This window comes from Pyrus communis, chromosome 2 (genome assembly GCF_041283825.1).
Source record: "Pyrus communis isolate YQ-2024b chromosome 2, ASM4128382v1, whole genome shotgun sequence".
NCBI lineage: Eukaryota > Viridiplantae > Streptophyta > Magnoliopsida > Rosales > Rosaceae > Pyrus > Pyrus communis.
In genome coordinates, this window is record NC_142566.1 from 24,211,889 (window position 1) to 24,234,805 (window position 22,917).

At 34.8% G+C, this 22,917-nt stretch overlaps 2 protein-coding genes across 3 annotated transcripts; both read right to left on the reverse strand.

Moving 5' to 3' along the window:
• Positions 1–268: 268 nt before the first annotated feature.
• LOC137747718 (transcription factor MYB1-like) lies at positions 269–2,410 on the reverse strand. The gene is made up of 3 exons (XM_068487877.2): positions 2,152–2,410; positions 1,923–2,052; positions 269–1,408 (listed from the first exon to the last, which is right to left on the reverse strand). The coding sequence occupies exons 1-3, from the start codon at positions 2,282–2,284 to the stop codon at positions 757–759; spliced, it is 915 nt and encodes a 304-aa protein (XP_068343978.2). The 5' UTR covers positions 2,285–2,410; the 3' UTR covers positions 269–756.
• A 17,776-nt stretch (positions 2,411–20,186) lies between these two features.
• Positions 20,187–22,531, reverse strand: LOC148698797 (acyl-CoA-binding domain-containing protein 1-like). 2 transcript variants are annotated; one of them, XM_088677772.1, is made up of 4 exons: positions 22,523–22,531; positions 20,915–21,032; positions 20,682–20,750; positions 20,187–20,263 (listed from the first exon to the last, which is right to left on the reverse strand). In XM_088677772.1, exons 1-4 carry the CDS (start codon positions 22,529–22,531, stop codon positions 20,187–20,189), a joined length of 273 nt encoding a protein of 90 aa, XP_088533898.1. The 2 variants fall into 2 exon arrangements, with proteins under 2 accessions (XP_088533898.1, XP_088533893.1); XM_088677767.1 differs by lacking the exon at positions 22,523–22,531 and adding an exon at positions 21,563–21,574 and having other exon boundaries at positions 20,187–20,257; positions 20,676–20,750; positions 20,915–21,035.
• Positions 22,532–22,917: the final 386 nt, after the last annotated feature.

Here is a 22,917-nt window from a genome sequence, read left to right on the forward strand (position 1 = left end):
AATTTTATTTTTAGAACCGGAAAGACCATTCTAACTTGCACCCCAATAAGCAAACCCACCAAGTGTCATCAATGTCCAATTGAGGCCATTAACTCAGCCCCATTTCTGTTATCTTATTCTTTCATTCTGTTATGTTTTTGCTGTAACCTGCCCCTTTTTCAAGCTACGGTTATTATGGTTGTTCTTAATTTGAAGCTCAATGTACTATAACTCATGGTGTTGAGAGTTTTGAGACCCACTACTAACACTTTTTAATACAAGCAAATCCTACATGCATAATATAGTTTATTTATTAAAGAGTGTATCCCTAATTTTAATATATTTGAAGCTCAACGTACTACATGATACCCGCAGCTTGACAAGCATAGACAACAATAATGTTGGAGACTTGTCTTTACTTTTTATATAGTAGAGTAATGATACACTTACCATATATTTGTATCATCTCTCTAATAAAAGAAGAGTCCACAAATATATGTGGATTTAAAAAAAATACTAAATGATGGTACAAGTACTTGTGGCAAAAGTAGCATTTTTGTATATAGTATGCTCACTATATGTGCATTACACTCCATATACTGAAACTAGCCATAACAAAAAAGAAACTACTTGTCTCCCACTTATTGACCAATTCAAATCAAATAAAACAGAAACTAATTACGAAAATGATCTCTCGTAATTAATTAAGGGAATGTTTTATTGTCAACATTAATATTAGCCCTAGCTAGCTAGCTTGTAGGGTTTGATCGATTTTAACTAATTACTGCTCCACTTTTCATGATCGTCTTCTAAATTCAGAAAATATGAAATTGCATTGAGGCCGTGGACACGATCATGATCATCCTTTGGCTGAAATATCTGGTCATCGTGATGATCATGAACACTAGCGGTCGAATTTTCCAACATTGCTTCACCCATCAAACCTTCAAGCTTGATGATTCCATCTTCCATTTCTTGATCACATTTATCGATTTGATCTTGGAGAAAATTCTCTGTCTTTAATAAATCAGATATGAAAAGGTCATCGATATTGAAATCTATTAGAAAACCACAAGGAGGTGAGTCCTCCTGTGGATCCTGAGACGCTGATGAACTAGGGCATTCACACGGGACCAAACCAGGGTTTACATTTAACCTATCAACCATTTGATCGTGATCGTCCAAATGTGATGGGATGACAACCTTTCTGCACTTAAATGCTTTCGTTCGAATCACCTGGACCGTCTGATGAGACTTTGATGCTGGTTTCGGTTTTGGTGTGTACTCGTTTGAGTTAGTAGTACTAGTACGTTCAGGACGAGGAGCCTTGTCGCTTCCTTGCTCCGTTTTCTTGCTCAGAGTGGTGTTCCAGTAGTTCTTGATCTCATTGTCAGTTCGTCCCGGCAGTCTTCCAGCGATCAATGACCACCTGATGAAATACATACATCACCATAACAAGTACAAATTCAGAAGTTCATCTTGCTTCAATATGTGCTTTAATGAGTATCCATGGATATACTGGCTTCCATTTTCTCTATAATTTCGGGATTGTGACATGTTTTTCTTTCTTTTGGTTTCTCTGTTCTGGCTTTTTTTGGTTTCCATTTTCTCTATAATTCTTTATAATTGGACGACTTTACTATTTATTCTTGAGAGCTTTGTTTTTCTATTGATGGGGGACGGCCGGTGGGATCCCAGAGCGTATAGAACTTTCATCTTCAAGTCTATATCGTCTTACTCCGAAATAGCTAATATCACCTTATATTCTATTTATTATTTAAAAAAAAAAAATCTTTGCTTCAATATTATTGTTCAGATATGTGTTGTTGATGTCAAAATTTGAACTGACGGTCAAGATTGAAATGAAAAAAAAAAATCATAATCAACATAAAAACGGAGTTGTACTCATTCTTACATGCATGCATGCATACATATATACATACCTGTTTCCAAGAAGCTTATGTAGTCTAATGATGAGGTCTTCTTCTTCACCGGAAATGTTACCTCTCTTAATGTCAGGCCTCAGATAATTCAACCATCGCAGTCTGCAGCTCTTTCCACACCGGTTTAACCCTGCAGCAACATAGTTAATGCTAATTTGGATTCTACGCATACAGCATCTGAAAAAAAATATTGTAAATTTAAATATGTAAAGTGCATACACACACATACCAGCTCTTTGAGGAAGGTCTCGCCATTTTCCTTCTCCATTTGTTTCAATGTAGTTGGTAAGGATTTTATCTTCCCAAGCTGACCATGCTCCCCTGTTTAGCCCTTCTTTATCACAGCATGGTTTTCTTCCCATCTCTCTCTCTCTCTCTCTCTCTCTCTCTCTCTCTCTCTCTCTCTCTCTCTCTCTCTCTCTCTCACAGAGAGTTCAAAGTTCAAAGACCAGCTTTGGAGCGTCTTTGATTGATTAGAGCCTTAGATTACTCCCCATGGTGATATGAAGGGGACATATATATGTGCATGGAGTAATGCTAGAGAGACTTGGGGGGTGTAGTCAAATTAGGATTTGAGAGGATTTTAAAAGACTTTAAAATCCTAGTTTAGTCAATTAAAAGATTTTAAAAGATTTTGAAATCCATTCAAATCTAGGTATAGTCAATTAAAAGATTTTAAAGGATTTTAAAATTCATCCAAATAGCGTTACCCATGTGCACGTAATGTAAGATTCGGAAAGGGATCTTCTCCAGATCCCTTCCACCAAGTCTTCCCCATCAACTAATCCGGACCCTTGAAATTTGATTTACAGCTAAAAACATGGGCTACTTTAAAAGTTATAATAACTTTAGCCGTTAGATCAAATTTCAAAAACCCAGATTAGTTGATAGATAGAATTTTGTGAAAGGGTTCCGGAAGGAATCCTTTCCGTAAGATTCTACTAATTATAAAACTATAACAAAATTAACAATTATATATTACAGATTCTCTATGGCATAGATTGGGTTCCAAATAACAGAAACAAAGGACACACTTCTCAGAACTGAAACTGAACATTTGGTGTCATCTTCTCACACCACTTGGCCTCAGCATTAAATATTCAACGACTGTGATTCTGACCATCTCTGCCTCATTTTTCAAAAGGCCCAATTGAAGCCAATTTATCTTAATAGAAAAAAAGATTAATTAAGGCTAATCATCAGAGCTTAACTAATCATCAACTGTCACGTTTTTCAATATCTTCGTTGATTAAGATCTCTTCACACCATGTACCAAATCTTCATCAAAATTCTTTCTGGGGAGAAATTGGTAGTTATGATGGGAATATAAATGGTACATCACGTTTTAACAGGAGTGGTGTAAAATTTTATTTTTTAAGTTATTAACTTTTTAGCATACATGTCTCATCATTTGTAAAATAACATATGATGTATCATCTCGTATACTGATCACACTGAAAAATCTCTCATAGCTGGGACCACTTCCACTCATAGTCAATTACCATGTGGACCTTCTGTAAATATTAATTAAGTTTAACCATGTTTAGTCCATTACTTTTACTTTATGTACTCGGGATTTGGGTGTTCACTGACATTATTTCTCTGGTTAATCACTTGAATCCTAAAAAAGCTTTTGATTTCCCCACTCCCTGTTCTTGCCGCTACACAGTCTGTTTAGATGATCGATATCTTATTAGATTCTTAATAGATAATCTAATAACGATTCGGTTCGTAAAAAAATTTTAACGGATGATTTGATAACGACTTAATTTGTTAACGAGTTGACTTGACATCTGTTATTTCGTATTATTTCGTATCTGATTAACAAGTCATATAAAAAATTGTTAAGCCTAGTTAGAAGGTTTGAGATCGTTCAAAATCTTTGACTCGTTGAGTCATTGGTGGGCTTTGGGGCATCTACCATCTACATAAAAGAGTGCTAGATGTATTATATGACAAAATGGAAAGGAAAATAAAAACATCTTTAGGCTCTTGGTACTATTAAAGAAAGATGATACTGTAAAATAATGTCTAAATAAACATGATGATGATGTAAAATATTGAAAAGAAACTTGTATAGGGGTTTACATTGACAACCAATGGAAGAATCACTCCTCTTATTAAGCTATAAATATTTTATTTATTTTTTATGGAACTATCAAATCAAATATACAACATGTCAGTAAATTTCTTCCTTAATTTTTTGATATCAGACAATGAAATTTGATAGGAAATCGTTTACTATCGTAACAATTACTACATTTTATATTAAGAGTATCTAAGTATTCAAGTTAAGAGAAATTCTTCAATGTATCTGAAATAGGAGGTGATACGTCATATGTTATTATACAAATAGATGAAAGTTTTTATTAAGTATTCTTCCATGTATATAATAACATATAACGTACGTACTCGAATTTTATACTGCAAATCTCGCGTGCTAGAGCTTGCATGCATAATTGCATGTGCAATGCAGCCAAACTTGCCAGTTCTGATACATTCGAAAAGTCCTAGTCAGCTGACGGTTCTTATTTTTTTCCAAATATGTAGCACTTTTTTTTTGTTGAGAAATTTGGAAATATGCGATTTTAAATAGCCTCTAAAATTGATGTTTAGATGACTGTAGTACCCTCTGCCAAAACTTTCTCTTTCTCCCAACATTGTGATTTTTTTATTCTAAACCTTATCCTCGTTGTTGAAACACCAGGGTCCGACACCACCAGTTACTCTGTTATCTCTACTCAAAAGCAATAAAATCAAGAGATCAACACGTCAATCACTTGGCGCAAGCGACTGTCAGTTTTTTCTTATCACAAACTCCGCAGCTAACAACCTCCATCGCACGATGAGTTTCACAATTGCCACTCAAGCTGTACTTGAGTAGTCATTGAGCAATGTGTGAGTCTGTAAGAGGTATTCAAGACCTCGAGTAGTAAAATTCAAATAGAGATGAGGGGTTTAGAGAGGAGAAACGCCGGAGTTCATAGAAGAGAGTTTTAGTCTTAGAGCAATTTAATCTTTAAAACATCAAATTTGGTTAGTTTAATAAGAGTTAGAGACTGATAGCAATTTTTTTTTAAAGTAGGATTATCTCCCTTCAAATTATCTCCCCTCTCCTCCTCTTCTCACTCACTTTCCTCTTCTTTTTTTCTTTTTTTTCTCTCTCTATATAAAAAAGTCAACATAAATGTTGACGTGGTTTAATCGTAACCGTTCAAATAAAAGAAGACTAGAGAGAATGAGAATTTAAAAAAGAGAGAATCTTACAATATTTTTTTTAGTTGTCTCATTGAATAATGTATGTCGAGTGTCGTGACTACTACAATAATAATATAGTGTTTTTGTGGTCTGTGATCGTATTCGTGACTTCTTAGGCTGAGTGACGTGCTTCAGTTGGAACATGCACATTTATATTTTGTGGATCCACAAGGGGCCTTTAAATTTAAACACTACAATATGAAGAAGAAAACTACGAAAATCAGCAAAGCTACAGTGCACAGTCGACACTTTTTATACTCCACCAGAACTTTGAACCAGAACTTTGAAAATCGTTGGATTATTCGAGGCACATAATAACAATTTCTATGCTAATTTGATTAGTTTTTACTGATATGAACTATTCATGATGATGATGATGATGAGAATGGAAATCGCAAATTTTTATCATAAATGGATGAATAAGGAAGTACAACTAGTGGCGGATTTAGGATTTGAATATTAAGGATTTAAATGTTAAAGATCAAACTTTTTTAATTGAAACAGAGCATGAAAAGTATAAAAAATACTTCAATTTATTCACTAAGACATTTCGTCAAGTATTTGGTGGGCACAAAAGGGAATCATACCAAACATTCAAAGGATCATTGAAAGACATTCACATGTATATTTTCCAGATTCCAATTGGTCTTGAGAACACCTTGGTCCCAATGTGCTTCCCCTAATGGGTAGACGAATGTATAAACACTATGTTTTTTCTTTTTCTTTTTTTTTTGATCAAAAGAGAGATTTTGTTATATTAGATGTTATATTAACTAACACCGTCATATAATGGCCATTTCCACCATTATGATAAAGGCCACTTGCGCATAAACACTGTGTGTTATGGTATTTCTTGTTCGCACCTAACATAAATCAGAGAATATAGAGCAATTCAAATTTGAGTATTTGTTACTGAGTGGTAGGTGGACGCATGAAACTTGCATCAGCTGAACATATACCCCTCGTACCTATATGTCCTCATGGTCTATAGAAAAATTAGTCATTTGCCTCAATCTACGTGTTTGGCAATTATCTCTTTTTTGTCGTTTACTTTATTTTAGTATCATTGTTTTTTTTTTTGTCAAACTATGTGGGGTTTTTTTTTGTATGCACGTTTTTTTTATTTTTTGAAATCCTAATGGGAAAAGGGTAATTTAAATATTATGAAAGTTTCATCATTTTTGTCTTCTCCTTTATATATATAAATAACATAAACATTACCACGTCTCATTAAACTCGATCAAGAAGGTGACTACAGTGTCCATGGTAATAAATTATAAAATTCTGAAGCCACCTTTGGTGCCTAGAATTGGATTGAATTAGATGACACATAAATACAATGCATATATTGAAGGTAGATGTAAATAATTTTTTTTCTTTTATTTTGGGGGAAGATTAGAAGGGAACATGAAAGAAACTTATATCTTCTAGTCCTACTTTTTTTAAAAAAAATTTGAAAGAATAAATTTCTTTAACAAGTAATATATCTTGTACCTTTAAATTAGACATAATTTCACAATTTCTTTCTTATCTTCAATATAGTAAATTATCCAATCCAGTTACCAAACATCGAGCAATCCCTTAGCCACATATTTTATTAAATACGTTCAACTTCCACGGATGTGGCCAATAAATATAAGTTATTTTTATAACAAGTGGTTTAGAAGTCCAAAACTCAAAGAAAATCTGGACGGGTCTAAACAATCATATCTGGGTAGCACAACAAGAATATCATATTGTGTAACAGATTTGAGCTTTGACGCTAACAAATTTAGGGTTGTGTTTTAAGGGACAGAAATTTAAACGGAGTTAGTTAAAAGGTTTATGATTCTATATTATAATAAATTTAGAATTAGAGACTAATACTTACAAATTTTTAAGTTCAAAGATCAAAGTTGCGTTTCAGTACAGTTCAAAGACTAATACTACCTTCAACTTGAGCTTCCATATTCCTACCATTATTATCTTCCAAGGATGATATAAATTGGTTGTAAGTTTAAGGTCGGGAAATTGTTCCTCACTGTATTCAATGGAAAATTTAAAAATACTTACGGTCGTAGAAGGATATCTTGGAAAAGGATTTGATAGTGCTTCTTTGAAAGCACTTCCTAAATATTTTTTCCCAAACATTTTAAAAGAAAGCGCAAAGTCTACCAAATTCATACAAATCTTAGGGTCCATAAATATTTGGGGGGAAAGTTGGAGTGTTGATATCGGTGTTTTAGTCTTCAAATTCCATTGAAGTCTACCATTTAATGGAATCTTTAAACTCCCCATCAGTTTCATAGCCTTGAGGTTTTTCAAAACTCTCGATTGAATACGCCTAGATTTTCAGATTCTGTCTAAAGCCTTGTAAAGTCCACCGAAACTCTAGGTTGAAGCCCACAAGAAGTACTCAAATGCCCAAACACCAAATTGCATTGCATCAACCAAACCAATGGATCAAATACTAATCAAATCAAAGAAACCAAAATTCCAAACTTGCGTTTTCATTCAAAACTGATAAAAACCATTAATTTACCAAAATCATGCTTAATCTTATTAATATTAAGGACACATAACAGAGCACAAAAAATCTTTAGAGACTTGCAGATTGAGGCGCCCCAATAACGTAATCAACTTCGAACACGTTTTCCACATACTCCCTGACCTTGTCCTTCTCCTTCTTCACTAGCTGCTGCTTCGAATCCAAGCCTTCAAGCTCCTTCACTACCGGAAACACCGCTAGCGACACGATCGAATACCCTTTTGCCCTCACAGGTGAAAATTTTTCCAGCGAGGATCCTTTTCCAAGCACTTGAATCCAAAAAAAGCTTTTGATTTCCCCACTTCCTGTTCTTGCCATTACACAGCCGATTCGGATGACTGATATCTTATTGGGTTCTTAATAGGTGATCAAATAACGATTTGGTTCCCTAATTGTTCCTAACGGGTGATCTGATAACGACCCAACTTATTAACGAGTTGACCTGACACTTGTTATTTCGTATTATTTTGTGTGTCGGATTAACAAATCATGCAAAAAATTGTAAAGCCTAGTTAGAAGGTTCGAGATCGCTCAAAATCTTTGACTCGTTGAGTCATTGGTGGGATTTGGGGCATCTACCATCGCCAAAAAAGAGTTTGCTTCTTTCTTTTTTGTTTTTTTGTTTTTGGGAGACTGGATATATTCACAACCAAGGCGAAAGCCAACAGTACAGCAAAACACACTTAAGGGCAGTGCGGGGGACCGCAGCATAAGGACGCTGCCACAAAGGCAAGGCGTCATCCCAACACATCCCCACAACACAAAAAAAGAGTCTGCTTCCAAACAGATGTATTAGAGCAAAATGGAAAATAAAAACATCTTTAAGTTCTTGGTAACATTAAAGAAAGATAATACTGTAAAATAATGTCAATTAAAGATGATGATGATGTAAAATATTGAATAGAAATTGTACAGGGGTTTACCTTGACAACCAATGAAAGAATAACTCCTCTAATTAAGCTATGAAATCAAATATCCAACATGCAAGTGAATTTCTACCTTAATTTTTGGATATCAGACAATCGAATTGGATAGGAAATTGTTTACTATCGTAACAATTACTACATTTTATATTTGAAAAGTGTTATTGGCACTCCAAAAATCTCATTCTACGCTCGTACTTTTCTTTCTAAATATAAAATGTTTTGAGTGTAGAATGAAAATTTTATAGCGCTAATAATAATTCCATTATATTAATGTTTGGAGAAATTCTTCAATGTATCTGACACACAAGTAGTATGCTATATGTTATTATACAAATAGATAAAAGTTTTTTTTAAACGTTCTTCCAATTATATAATAACATATGACATATTCTACACTAAAAAAATCTCTTGCGTGCAAGAACTAGCACGCATAATTGCATATGCAATGCAGCCAAACTCGCCAGTTCTGATACAGTCGGAAAGTCCTAGTCAGCTGACGGTACTTATTCTTTTCCCAATATGTGGCACATTTTTTTTGTTGAAATTTGGAAATATGCATTTAAATAGCCTTTGAAATTGATGTTTAGAAGAATTCAGTACCCTCTGACAAAATTTTCTCTTTCTAATATTGTGATTTTTTTACTCTAAATCTCATCCTTCTTGTCAAACCATCAGGGTTCGGCAATGCCATGTGATGCTGTTATCTCTACTCAAACGCAATAAAATTAAGAGATCAGCACATCAATCACTTGGCCCAAGCGAGGGCCAGTTTTTTCTTATCACAAACTCCACGGTTAACAACCTCCACCGCACAATGAGTTTCACAATTGCCACCTGAGCCGTACTTGAGTAATCATTGAGCGATGTGTGAGTAAGTGAGAGGTATTCGAGACCTTGAGTAGTAAAATTCAATTATTGAAATAGAGATGAGGGGTTTAGAGAGAAGAAACACCGGAGTTCAGAGAAGAGAAAGTTTTAGTCTTAGAGCAATTTAATCTTTCGAACATCAAATTTAGTTAGCTCAATAAGAGTTAGAGATTTATAACAATTTTTTTTAAAGTAGGATTCTCTCCCTTCAAATTCTCCCCCTCTCCTTCCCTTCTCTCTCGCTTTTTTCTTTTTTTCCTATCTCTATAAATAAGTCAACACAGTTGTTGACATAGTTTGTCCAAATACAAGAAGAATGAAGAGACGGAGAATTTAAAAGAGAGAGAATTCTACTTTATTTTTTTAGTTTGTCTCATTAAATAATGCATGCCGTGTGTCATGACCACTACAATAATAATATGGCGTTTTTGTGTTCTGTGATCGTATTCGGGACTTGTTAGGCTGTGTGACGTGCTTCAGTTGGAACATGCACATTTATATTGCACAGTCGACACCTTTTATATCCACCAGAACTTTGAAAACCGTTGGATTATTCGAGTCATATAATGTTAGAACAATTTCTATGCTAGTTTGATTAGTTATTACTGAGATGAACAGTTCATGATGATATGAGAATGAAAATCGCAAATTTTGATCATAAATGGGTGAATAAGGAAGTACATTTATTGGCGAATCTAGGATTCGAACATTGGAGGTCTTAATGTTAAAGGTCTAATTTTTTTTAATAGAAATAGAACATGAAGCGAGTAAAAAATATTTCAGTTTATTCATTGAGATATTTCGTCGAACACTTCGTAGGTTTGTTGTCGTCAGTCGAACCATATAGCGCACATATATGTTAACGTCAATATATGTTGAAGCAATCTGATGAGTGATATCGAGAGAATTTGTCGAGTACTCTCGACGCAACCTGTCGAGTATGCCTAGTATGCATTATATCAAATAGTTGGTGGGCACAAAAAGAGACCTATACCAAACATTCAAAGGGTTCTTATAACACTTTCACATGTATATTTTCTGGATTCCAGGTGATCTTGGGACCACCTTGGTCCCAATGTGCCTCCGCTAGTGAGTACACCAATGTACAGACACTATGTTAAGGACTCACTTGCATATAAACACTATGTGTTATGGTATTTCTTGTTCGCACCTAACATAAATCAGAGAATATAGAGCAATTCAAATTTGAGTATTTGTTACTGAGTGGTAGGTGGACGCATGAACCTTGCATCAGCTGAACATTAGCATCGACACATTCCACCGATATCACGAGTTCTACATGTTACATTGTCATTACTCATGTCATGTGGAAAAAGAAAGGGAGTGACTTTGTTAGCCAAATCATACAACCCCTCGTATCTATATGTCCTCATGTTCTATAGAAAAATTAGTCAATTGCCTTGTGAAAAATAATGAACGTGACCACCCACAGTCTCACTATGTGGGGGTTTTTTTTGTGTACGTGTTTTTCTTATTTTTTGAAATCCTAATAGGAAAAGGGTTATTTGGATGTTTTGAAAGTTTCACCATTTTTGTCTTCTTCTTTATATATATATATATAACACAAACATAAACATGTGTCATTAAACTCGACCAAGAAGGTGACTGCAGTGTCCATGATTGGTAATAAATTATAAAATTCTTAAACCGTCTTTGGTGCCTAGAATTGGATCGAATTAGATGACACATAAATACAATGCATATGTTGAAGGTAGATGTAACTTTTTTTTTCTTTTTTTTTTTTTTTTTTTTTTTTTGGGAGGTCAGAAGGGAACATGAAAGAAACTTATCTTTTTTAGTCCTACTAATTTTTTTCTAAGATTGAAAGAATAAATTTCTTTAACAAGTAATATATCATGTACCTTTAAATTAGATTTAATTTTATAATTTCTTTCTTGTCTTCAATATAGTGAATTATCCAATTCAATTACTAAACGTCGAGCAATCCCTTAGTTACATATTTTATAATACGTTCAACTTCTACGAACGTGGGTCAATAAATAAAAGTTATTCTTATAACAAGTGGTTTAGAAAATTTGGACGGATTTAAACATTCATATATGGGTAGCACAACAAGAATATCATATTGTGTAACAAATTTGATCCTTGACGCTAACAAATTTAGGGTTGTGTTTTGACAGAAAATTAAGGAATAGAAATTTAAACAGAATTAGTTAAAAAGTTCATTAATCTATATTATAATAAATTTAGAATTAGAGACTAATACTTACAAATTTTAAGTTCAAAGATCAAAGTTGCTTTTCAGTACAGTTCAAAGACTAATACTACCTTCAACTTGAGCTTCCATATTCCTATCATTATTATCTTCCAAGGATGATATAAATTGGTTATAAGTTCAAGGTCTGGAAATTGTTCCTCACTGTATTCAATGGAAAATATAAAAATACTTACGGTCGTAGAAGGATATCTTAAAAAAGGACTTGATAGTGCATCTTTGAAAGCACTTTCAAAATATTGTCCCCAAACTTTTTAAAAGAAAGTGCAAAGTCTACCAAATTCGTATAAATCTTAGGGCCCATAAATATCTGGGGGGAAAGTTGGAGTGTTGATATCAGTGTTTTAGTCTTTAAATTCCACCAAAATCTACCATTTAATGGAATCTTTAAACTTCTCATCACTTTCATAGCCTTGAGGTTTTTCGAAACTCTCGATTGAATACGCCTAGATTTTTAAACTCCGTCAAAAGCCTTGTAAAGTCCACCGAAACTCTAGGTTGAAGCCCACAAGAAGTACTCAAATGCCCGAACACCAAATTGCATTGCATCAACCAAACCAATGGATCAAAACACTAATCAAATCAAAGAAACCAAAATTCCAAACTTGCTTTTTTTTCCAAAACTGATAAAAACCATTAATTTATCAAAATCATGCTTAATCTTATTAATATTAAGGAAAACTAATGAAAATGATTTGAAAATTTTGAATTTTAAGGATAAGGACAAAATAAAGAATAAAGTGAATAATATCATGATTGACTTTTTAGTGTAAAAATAAGGTTTTTCGTTAAAATAAATAGTACCATAAACTTTTCGTTAAAGTGAACAAAATATTATAGACACATAACATAGCACAAAAAATCTTTAGAGACATGCAGATTGAGGCGCCCAACAACGTAATCAACTTCGATCACATTACCCAAATACTCCCTGACCTTGTCCTTCTCCGTCTTCACTAGCTGCTGCTTCGAATCCAAGCCTTCAAGTTCCTTCATGCCCGGAAACACCGTTAGCGACGCGATCGAATACCCTTTTGCCCTCGCAGGTGAACAATTTTCCCCGACGCTAATTTGATTAATATCCCTAAAAATCCACTTAAGCCCTTTAATCACACCTAAAATCTCAGATTTCGACTCCTGCCCTAACTTCTCCTTCAATTTCAAAAACTTCACACGAATTGCAGACCCCGGCAGTGGGACAGTAGGTCCCGGAGGTTGTCGATGGCCATGACGTCGTCACAGACGGGGAGGACCAATTCTCTCACCACTCTTAAGTCAATAAAGCATGTTACATGGATTTAAGCTAATTAGAAAATAACTATTATACGCTTCTACCATTCTCTCTTGACTTTGTTTCTTTTTTTATTATTTTCCCCTCTCCGATTCTTATGTAGTCCCTATCAAAACTTGTTGCCCAGCTCTAAATCCTATCAGCCCTTCAAGATAGAACTTGATAAAGGTTCGTAACCACGAAAAGTAAAGCTAACCCCATGGAATATTTTTTCATATTAATTAGAACCATATATATCGCTAGTGGAGATATATATGGCCTAGAAAATATAAATCACAAAATAGCCTAACTAGAACCAAATTTTCCATGAGAGGCTACATAAAATTACAACACTTTCCATTGTGCAAATCAGTAATATCCTCCCGAGTGCAAATCAATAATATCCATCATTTTCTCTTTCGCTTGTTTATGTATCCCTTTAACTTTTTTTGGGGCATGTTTCAACTATAAAAGAAAAAATATATAAAGTTTGTGATAGCGATATTAATATTGTATGTCTGAATCCATTAACGTAAAAGCATAGAACATGAAATAGACACTGCAACAAAGTGTCTAAATTCACAGCACAAGAAACAAACACTATGCTGCAGTGTCTGAATCAATAAACCTATTTGAATCTCAATGTACAATCACATAACAGAAAACAAACACTACAACGAAGTGTATGAATTCATAGAATAGGAAACAGACACTGCGTTGTAGTGTCTGAATCCACAAACCTATTTGAATCTTAATGCACAATCACAAAATAAGAAACAGACACTGCAACGAAGTGTCTGAATCCACAAAACAGGAAATAGACACTGCAACGAAGTGTCCGAATCCACAGAACAAGAAACAGACACTGCGTTGCAGTGTCTAACTCCACAAACCTACTTGAATCTGAATGCAGAATCACAGAACACGGGAAACGGCAATTAAACTAAACAACATAACCACCATGAATAAACATACACAGAGCCAACAAATATGTCGAAACAGACTAAAATTGTTATATGCCCAAACTAATTTTAACATCCAAACAAGCTCAAATTCAAAACTAACAGGTATAGTATGCAAAGTTACACCATATCTATCAAAAACACAACTCAAATAACCTAAAACATCAAAATTGAATAACAAGAAGAAAATAGGAAGAAACAAATTACCTTGATCGTGATTTCTCAATCGCAAGTGCGAATTGTTCGTTGGAATCAGTGCAAATGCTAATTGTTTGTTGGAATCGTTCATTGGATGATGAAGGTGGTAGGAGGCGATAAAGGTTAAAGGTGTTGTGAGGCCAAAAAATGGAGGTTGAAGATGGTGGGATGCGGGGAGGTTGAAGTCTAAGAGTGTTTTATGGCTGCTGCATGATTTACAATGAGGGAAGATGGAAATGTTTGGTGTTTTAAATGATAATGGCATCATTTGTAATTTTAATTTGATTGAGGTGTTTTAATGTATCTTAAAGTCTCATTGACCTATTTATAATTCTAATAAATTTGATTGACCTATTGTTATTATCATAACTTTGAATTGATTTTATACAAAATCACCCTAAAAGTTATTTAGTTATGTTTAATTAGTTTTTAATTAAATAAACCTGACATGGCAATGTAGAGTCCAAGTCAAGCTGAAGTCCTAGATTGTAGGAGTTATGGTTAAGTCTGTTCACCACGTTCAAATTTGTTTATGTTGCTTAAGGTAGTTGAACTCCATAAAATCTGCACATGTTGTGCTAGTGGTTATTATGGAGATTGTTACTTTCTATTTAAGTTGTAAGCTTTGTTTTCAATTAATGAGAAGAGAAAACAACAATATTCAAGCATCCTTTTACGTTTAAGTTAATTCCATTATCCAACATCTGTTATCAGAGCCCATTTTGGGCCTGAACAAACTTGAGAAAAAAGGTGATGATTGTGTCTTACAACAGCAAGAAACAATGGCAACTGACAAAGCCACTGAGAGTTTTGTTCAACCAGCGATTCAACGGTTTAATAGTCACTACGACCATTCGAGCATGCTGATGGAGAACTTCCTCAGGTCAAAGAAGTATTGGAATCTTGTGGATTCAGGGATTGACGCCCCAACAGAGGGAGTTGTGTTGACTGAACAACAATAAAATAGGGTTGCTGAACAGAAGTTAAAGGACTTGAAGGTGAAAAACTAACCTTTTTCAGGCACTTGATCGATCTATCTTGGAGACTATACTGGAGAAGGAAACCTCCAAACAAATATAGGTTTCTTTGAAGAAGAAATATAAAGGGTCAGAAAGGATGAAGCGTGCAGTGCTTCAAACTCTAGAAAGGGACTTTGAAACTCTACAAATGAAATTAGGTGAGTCCATCACTGATTTCTTTGTTAGAACTCTGGGAATAACAAGCAAGATAAGATCCAATGGTAGCACCATGGAAGAAGTCAAAGTTGTGGAGAAAATTATGAGATCATCGACTCCAAAATTTGACTACATTGTCTGTTCAATTGAGGAGGTAAAAAATGTTGTTGAGTTATGAGTTGATGAACTACAAAACTCTTTGTTAGTGCATGAACAAAGACTTAACCGCACCACTGCCAGTGAAGAACAAACAATGCTGAAAGCTTCCACTTTTTTTGAGTCCTCAAGTTCTCGAGGAGGAAGAGGTCGTGGAAGAAGTGGTCGAGGCCATCAAGGTGGTGGACGATCTGAACATCGAGATGACAGCAAGTCACCTTGTGTTTTCAAAATAGATGATGACTCTGAAGAAAAATGAGCATACCACTATGATAAGTTAAAAGTGGAGTGTTATAGGTGTGGAAATTTTGACCGCTACAAGAAAGAGTATTACACGAAGTTACCAAAAGAAAATGAGAAAAGTCAAACTTTGTGGAGAAAAGGAAGGAGGAAGAGACACTTGTGATGGCTTTTCATGCACTGACAGAGACTGATCAGGAGATATGGTATGTGGACATGAGTTGCAACAATTACATGAGTGAATGTAAGTCTTCCCTTATTAATTTGGATGAAAGTTTTCACACGATGGTAAGTTTTGGTGACAAATCAATAGTGAAAGTGATGGGTAAGGGAGATAATCAAATCAGAACCAAAAACAACTTTATTGAAACTGATTTAAAGACAAATTTGCTGAGTGCTAGTCAATTACAAGATAAAAGTTACAGGATTGCAATCTATAAAGGAGAGTGTGAAGTGTATGATCCCAAAAAATGCTCTATTGTTGTTGTAAAAATATCTTCCAACATATTGTTTCCTTTGAAAATCAAGATTATGCAAGCTTACCTGCTTGCCAAAGAAGATGACACGTGGAGATGGCACTATAGATATGGTCATTTGAACTTTAATGGCTTGCAAACACTTCACCAAAAAGGGATGGTCATTGGCTTACTTGAGATAACTCTTTCATCAAAGGTGTGTGAAGAAGGCATCACTGGGAAGCATCAAAGAGACTCTGTTCCAAATGGCAAGGTAGCAAAGGCTCAATCAATCTTGGAAATGGTTCACTCTGATCTATGTGAACCAATAAATCCCAACTCAAATGGTAACAAAAAAGATTTCATCTCATTTATTGATGATTTTAGTAAGAAGACATGGGTCTATTTCTTGCAGGAAAAATCAGAAGCATTTGAAGCATTCAAAAGCTTCAAAGCTCTAGTTGAAAATGAATTAGACAAGAAGATTAAAACACTAAGAACTGACCGTGGGGGAGAGTATTGTCCGAAGAAGTTTGATGCATTTTGCAAAGAGAAAGGCATCAAGATACAGCTGACCACTGCCTATACACCACAACAAAATGGTGTAAGTGAGAGGAAGAATCGCACCATTCTCTACAAGGTTCGAAGTCTACTAGTTAAAGGAAGCATTCCCAAGAAGTTTTGGCCTGAAGTTGTGCTATGGTCAGTTCATATCTTAAACAGAAGTCTCATATTTTCTGTTAAGAATATGACTCCTCAAGAAGCTTGGAGTGGATTGAAGCCTACGGTTGATCACTTTAGGGTGTTTGGGTGTATGTCATATTCACACATCCCTGATGAAAAAATAAAGAAGTTGGATGACAAAAGTGAAAAATGTGTTTTTCCTTGGTATAAGTGAAGTTTCAAAAGCTTACAAACTGTACAATCCAGTGACAAAGAAGATAGTGGTAAGCAATGATGTAATATTTGATGAAGACACCATGTGGAATTGGTCTAAGAATAGATCGATTCAACAAAAAAATCCAGTCGATGATTATTCAGACAAGGACGATGTTGCAGCTCTTGAAATTCAAGCCCAAAAACCACCTCAACCTGAAGTTCAGTCATCTCAACAATCTGAAGAAGGGGGATATGATCTGAGAAATGAGAACTCAAGGAAGAGGCCAGCATAGATGATGGATTACGATGTAAGTTATTCAAGTTCTGATGATGTGCTTACTTTGCATTATTTGTATACAGTGATCCAATCATGTATAATGAGGCTGCTAGAGAGGAGAAATGGAGGGAATCAATGGACAATGAAATCAAGTCCATTGAAAAGAATCAAACCTGGGAGTTATCTGATATTCCAAAGGGAAAGAAAATCATTGGTGTTAAATGGGTGTTTAGAAGAAAGTTGAACGAAAAAGGTGAAGTTAACAAGCACAAAGCTCGTTTAGTAGCCAAGGGCTACAAGCAGAAGCATGGCATTGGTTACAAAGAGGTGTTTGCCCCAGTTGCAAGGCATGACATGATCAGGATGGTGATCTCTCTTGCAGCCCAAAATTCCTAGTCAATTTTTCAGTTAGACGTGAAGTCAACATTCTTGCATAGCAACCTGCAAGAGGAGGTGTACATTGATTAACTACCTAGTTATGAGAGAAAATGAGAAAAAGAGAAAGTGTTCAAACTGAAGCAAGCACTCTATGGACTAAAACAAGCACCTCGAGCTTGGTACAGTCACATAGATGCTCACTTTGCTAAGCTTGGATTTCACAAATGTCCTTCGAGCACACTCTTTATGTCAAGACTAAGGAAGAAGGTAAACTACTCATGGTATGCTTGTATGTTGATAACTTGATATTCACGGGAAATGATGCTAAAATGTTTGATGAATTTAAGAAGTCTATGATGACGGAGTTTGAAATGACTGATCTGGGATTAATGCATTATTTTCTTCGATTGGAGTCATTCAAACTACTGCTGGTAATTTCATCTACCAGAAAAAGTATACGCAAGACATTCTTAAAAGGTTTCAGATGGATGATTGCAAGCCATTTGGAACTCCAGCTGAACTTGGCTTAAAGCTATGCAAAGACAAATGTGGGAAGGAGGTTGACAGTACTTTTTATAAACAAATCATTAGAACTTAACATCCACGAGGCCTGACATCATGTATGCAGTGAGTCTAGTGAGACAATATATGGAAAAACCAACTGAAATGCATCTCAATGCAGCAAAGAGAATTCTCAAGTATGTAAGGGGACAATTGATTATGGTGTGTTTTATAAAAGGGAAGATGGTTATGGTTTTGTTGGGTACACAAATAGTGATTATGTAGGTGATATAAATGATCATAAGAGCATTTTTGGGCACACATTTCTACTCAACTCTGCTGCAATATCGTGGTCCTAAAAAAAGCAACAGATTGTGACACTTTCCTCAATAGAAGCTGAGTTTGTAGTAGCAGCTGCGAGCTCCTATCAAGCTATATGGCTCAGAAAAATGTTTGAAGTGCTTGGTAATGTTCAAAAGGAACCAACAACCATCTACTACGACAATATGTCAACTATCAAGCTATCAAGGAATCCGGTCATGCATGGGAGAAATAAACTAATGTTCGTTTTCATTTTTTGCGTGATTTGTGCAAAGATGGGAAGATTGAACTGGAATATTGCAAGAGTGGGGAGCAGGTTGCAAACATCTTAACTAAGCCTTTGAAGCAGCTTGCATTCAAGAAGCTGAGGAGCATGTTGGGAGTTTGTTCACTTCAAAGCATTGATCAGGAAGATGATTATGTGATGGTGGAGAAACCCTAAACTGTTTTTCTTAAAAATCAGTTTAAGGGAGGGTGTTAAAAGTTATTTAATTATGTTTAATTAGTTTTTAATTAAATAAAGCCGACATGGCAACGTAGAGTCCAAGTCAAGCTGGAGTCCTAGATTATAGGAGTTGTGGTTGAGTCTCTTCACCACGTTCAAATTTGTTTCCGTTGCTTAAGGTAGTTGAATTCCACAAAATCTGCACATGTTGTGCTAGTGGTTATCGTGGAGATTGCTATTTTCTATTTAAGTTGGAAGCTTTGTTTTCAGTTGATGAGAAGAGAAAATTGCAGTATTCAAGCACTGTGAAATACATTTGTTCAAGCATCCTTTTACGTTTAAGTTAATTCCAGTATCAAACATGGAGAAACGGAGGAGGTGTTTGGAAGGTGAGAAAGTGCGAGAAAATGAAGGGGTGAAAAATGTGCTAGGTGCATGCAGGGTGAGATTCATACAGTCGTTAGAAGGTGAGAAAGCGCAGGAAATGAAGGAGTGGAAGATGTGCTGGGTGCACGCAGGGTGAGATTCAGTTGTCGTCTGGAAATTCACACAATCACGTTGGGTTTGCTGGGTGTGTGGTTGGTGTCCTGTTGTAGTATTGTATAGTGTACAATATTGACGGTTGGATTGCTACTGAAAGAGTTGGGCTCAATAAAATTGGACATAAAGCCCAACTGTTAGTCGAGGATCCTTAATCGGCCCCATATTTGCTCTGACTAGGCCCATTTAAAATCTTCTTAGCTTTCCTCTTTTCAATTAATGGTGAGTAAGTGTGTTTATTATTTCATGATTGGTATTTCAATGTGCAACATTAAAGTATATAAATAGGGGTGGTTACTTGGAATAAAAAACTGAAATCGAAACACGAATTAAATCGGGCTGCATCAGACGGTTCGATTTTTTGCGGTTTTGAAACGGTTTCCGTTTGAAAGTGCCGCGATCTAGAAATATCATTAGAGTAACCAAATTAACTGTAGGTTTGAAGAAATGAAGAGACTATTGTAAGTCTTAAGTTCAATTCTCATGGATAGGTTTGGAGTAAGGAAACTCTACTATTCGTCGTGCATCATGACTTAATTATAAAGCAAAAGCTCTGGAAATTGAAGTGTTTTCTTCTTGAAACACTTGGGAAAATGTTTAATACATACATATAGAACTCCATTGATGCTGATTTAGGTGGAGGCTACTTCTTGTTGTTGCAGATGCTTCACCTTTACAATGTATTCAGTCATTGCTTCTTCATGGTCTTCTCTGATTAGTAACACATACATCAAGGTCAGTTTAGCAAAACTGCTCTTTTATATCTCAATTTATAATCACCAAGCTGAAGAAGTTTACTAATAGACTCTGCGCGGATATTGTATACGAAACGCACTTGTATCAGAGATTGTCAACAACTATGTCAGTTTTGTATACAAATAACCCCTGCCACATCAGTGAATATAACCTTTCTCTTATCCCAGTTGACGAAATGGGATAAAGTTGGACTAAAAAAAAGTAAGGGTAAAGTGAGACGTGTAAAAGTACAAACCATAGTTAAAAATACAGGGGTTAAGTGAGATTTTGTGAAAAGTATACAGTACATGTAAAAACAAGCCTATTTTCCGATTTAAACGTTTCTTATGTAATCTAGGGTTTTGTTTAATTTGTCAATTTATAGGTATTATTACCATCAACAGCTTTCCATGCATCCCATTTGGCCCTCTCTGTTGGGCTGAAAAATCCAGGTCGATGTGCATAATATATACATATATATAGTTAACATGAAAATTGCTGCATGCATGCATATAATTTAAAGATACATGCAGATCTATAGAATAACGATGGAGTGAAATTAAATTGTAAATTAGAGAAATTAATTAGGCCAATTAAATATATAATTATTGAAAGTACTCACTAATATTAACCGACCCCACTGTTGCCTGCTTGTAAAGGCCGTACAGGATTAGTTTATCTGCATCGGTTGTTCTTGGGGGTAAAGACTTGGCCTTCTCTGCATACTCTTTAAATTCCTCCTCCTGCTTCAATTATTCATATATATATATATATATATATATATATGGATTTATTAAAATTAATAAACTCTCAGAAAATGAGTGTCGTGGAGATGAGAATGTTTTTTAAGATGTGTGCGCATACGAGAAAGAACATGATTAAGAACGAAAATATAAGAGGCAAAGTAGAAATGACCGCAATTAAAGATAAAATGAGAGAAAATCGGTTAAGGTGGTTTGGACATATGAACAGAAGACCTACAAATGCTTCGGTTTAAATATGCGATTATGAAACAGAGACTCATGGAAAAGGAGTAGACACCTATGAAGATTTGGGAAAAGACTTTAAGAAAAGGCATGGAGTACTTGGAGCTAGCTTTTGACACAAAACCGTGCGCAGTGGCGTTCTGAGATTCATACAACCGACTCCATTTAGTGGGATAAAGCTTTGTTATTACTGATGATGAGCACTTCATATAATACACACACATATATTGCATTAATTCTTTAAATTTTTAAGCAGGTATCAAAACTATATTCTTATGAGTAATTACCTGCAGAGCCATTGTCGTATGCAAAGCAAGATTGTTAGCAGCAATTAGGATCAACTTTGAAATGGTTGTTATGATTTTGGGGTCTTCTTTAGTTGGGGGCGGAGTGCATGGACGAGACTCACAAAGAATTTCTGTACATATGTATGAACTTCTTAGATGATTACAATGAACAATGAAAATGTAACATGGGTCCACTAGCACCACTACCACACAATACATATATATATTTATATATATATGCCTATGTGTATGTTAATTTCCAAGATATCTGCAATATTTGGAGTTAGAGGTGATTTTCACAATGTTTTCAGTTGTTTATACGTTTTTTTATTTATACGAGGAAAGTGTTGGAGACAACGAATATAATTAAATAAGAAAGTGTTGGAGAACAAAAAGACGTGTGTTTATCATTTTCTTTAAGGTTATTAATTGAACTCAACATGTAAACAACTTGATTTTCGTAAAGTTAATATTATCATACAGTGTGTGAATATAACATAAAATTAGAAGTTGATTTCTTTCTTTTTTAAAAAAAATGGACCAGCTAGTGGATTCGTCACGGCAGTCAACCTTTTTGGGCCTTAGAAGACTCATAGAGGCATTTCAACCTCCACTGGCCACTATCGTATGATTCACCAACACTAGAAACGAACACAGGACGTGCCGTATGGAATACGGACCTGAAATTCATCCTCAACAATACCTTCATTTTTCATACGAGGAAAGTGCTCTCAACAATATAAAAAAGAAAATAGTAAATCTTTTACAATAAAATCAAGAAAAAATTTGCTCGACTCCTAACAAAAACTTATAAGAATAAAACGGTTTTACGCATGTGCTAAACTGTAATTGATATGTAACTATAAAAATAAATGAAAACTAATGAAAAGGACTTGAAAAGTTTTAGTTTTAATAAAAAAAAAAAAAGTCATGTTATAAGTTTTGTTTAATGATTAATACAAGGCCCATATTAAAGCAGTCCAACTAAAAATGGTCCAACTATAATAAATTATGATTTGTCGATTTTACTCCTAACTTTTTAAGGTTGAATTCCAGATTTTCATCGTTAATGGAATTCATCGTTGTTTTGCAGACCTTCTTCTTTTTCTTTGAAACAAAAATATAGATCTCATGCTATTTAATTTATATTTTGTATTATTTCGTTGAAATGTGATCGTCGTTATTATTTATAGTGTATTCGAGGTACTGTTTTTCAATTTTTCTTCGTCAGTGGAGTTCATCGTTTGTTTCTCCAGATAATAAATTTGAGATTGGCATACTATTCAATAATAACAACGGGTCACTGTTTATGGACTGTAAAAATAAATTGTCTCTGGATTTTAAGTAACACTGTT

Coding starts and splice junctions, on each gene's coding strand:
- LOC137747718 (XM_068487877.2), bottom strand. CDS start 2,284: ATGGGAAGAAAACCATGCTGTGATAAAGAAGGGCTAAACAGGGGAGCA. Junction 2,053..2,151: donor AGACCTTCCTCAAAGAGCTG/GTATGTGTGTGT, acceptor ATGTTGCTGCAG/GGTTAAACCGGTGTGGAAAG. Junction 1,409..1,922: donor CATAAGCTTCTTGGAAACAG/GTATGTATATAT, acceptor GTATTTCATCAG/GTGGTCATTGATCGCTGGAA.
- LOC148698797 (XM_088677767.1), bottom strand. Junction 20,751..20,914: donor AACAGTGGGGTCGGTTAATA/TTAGTGAGTACT, acceptor GTATATATTATG/CACATCGACCTGGATTTTTC. Junction 20,258..20,675: donor AGCTGTTGATGGTAATAATA/CCTATAAATTGA, acceptor TCAGAGAAGACC/ATGAAGAAGCAATGACTGAA.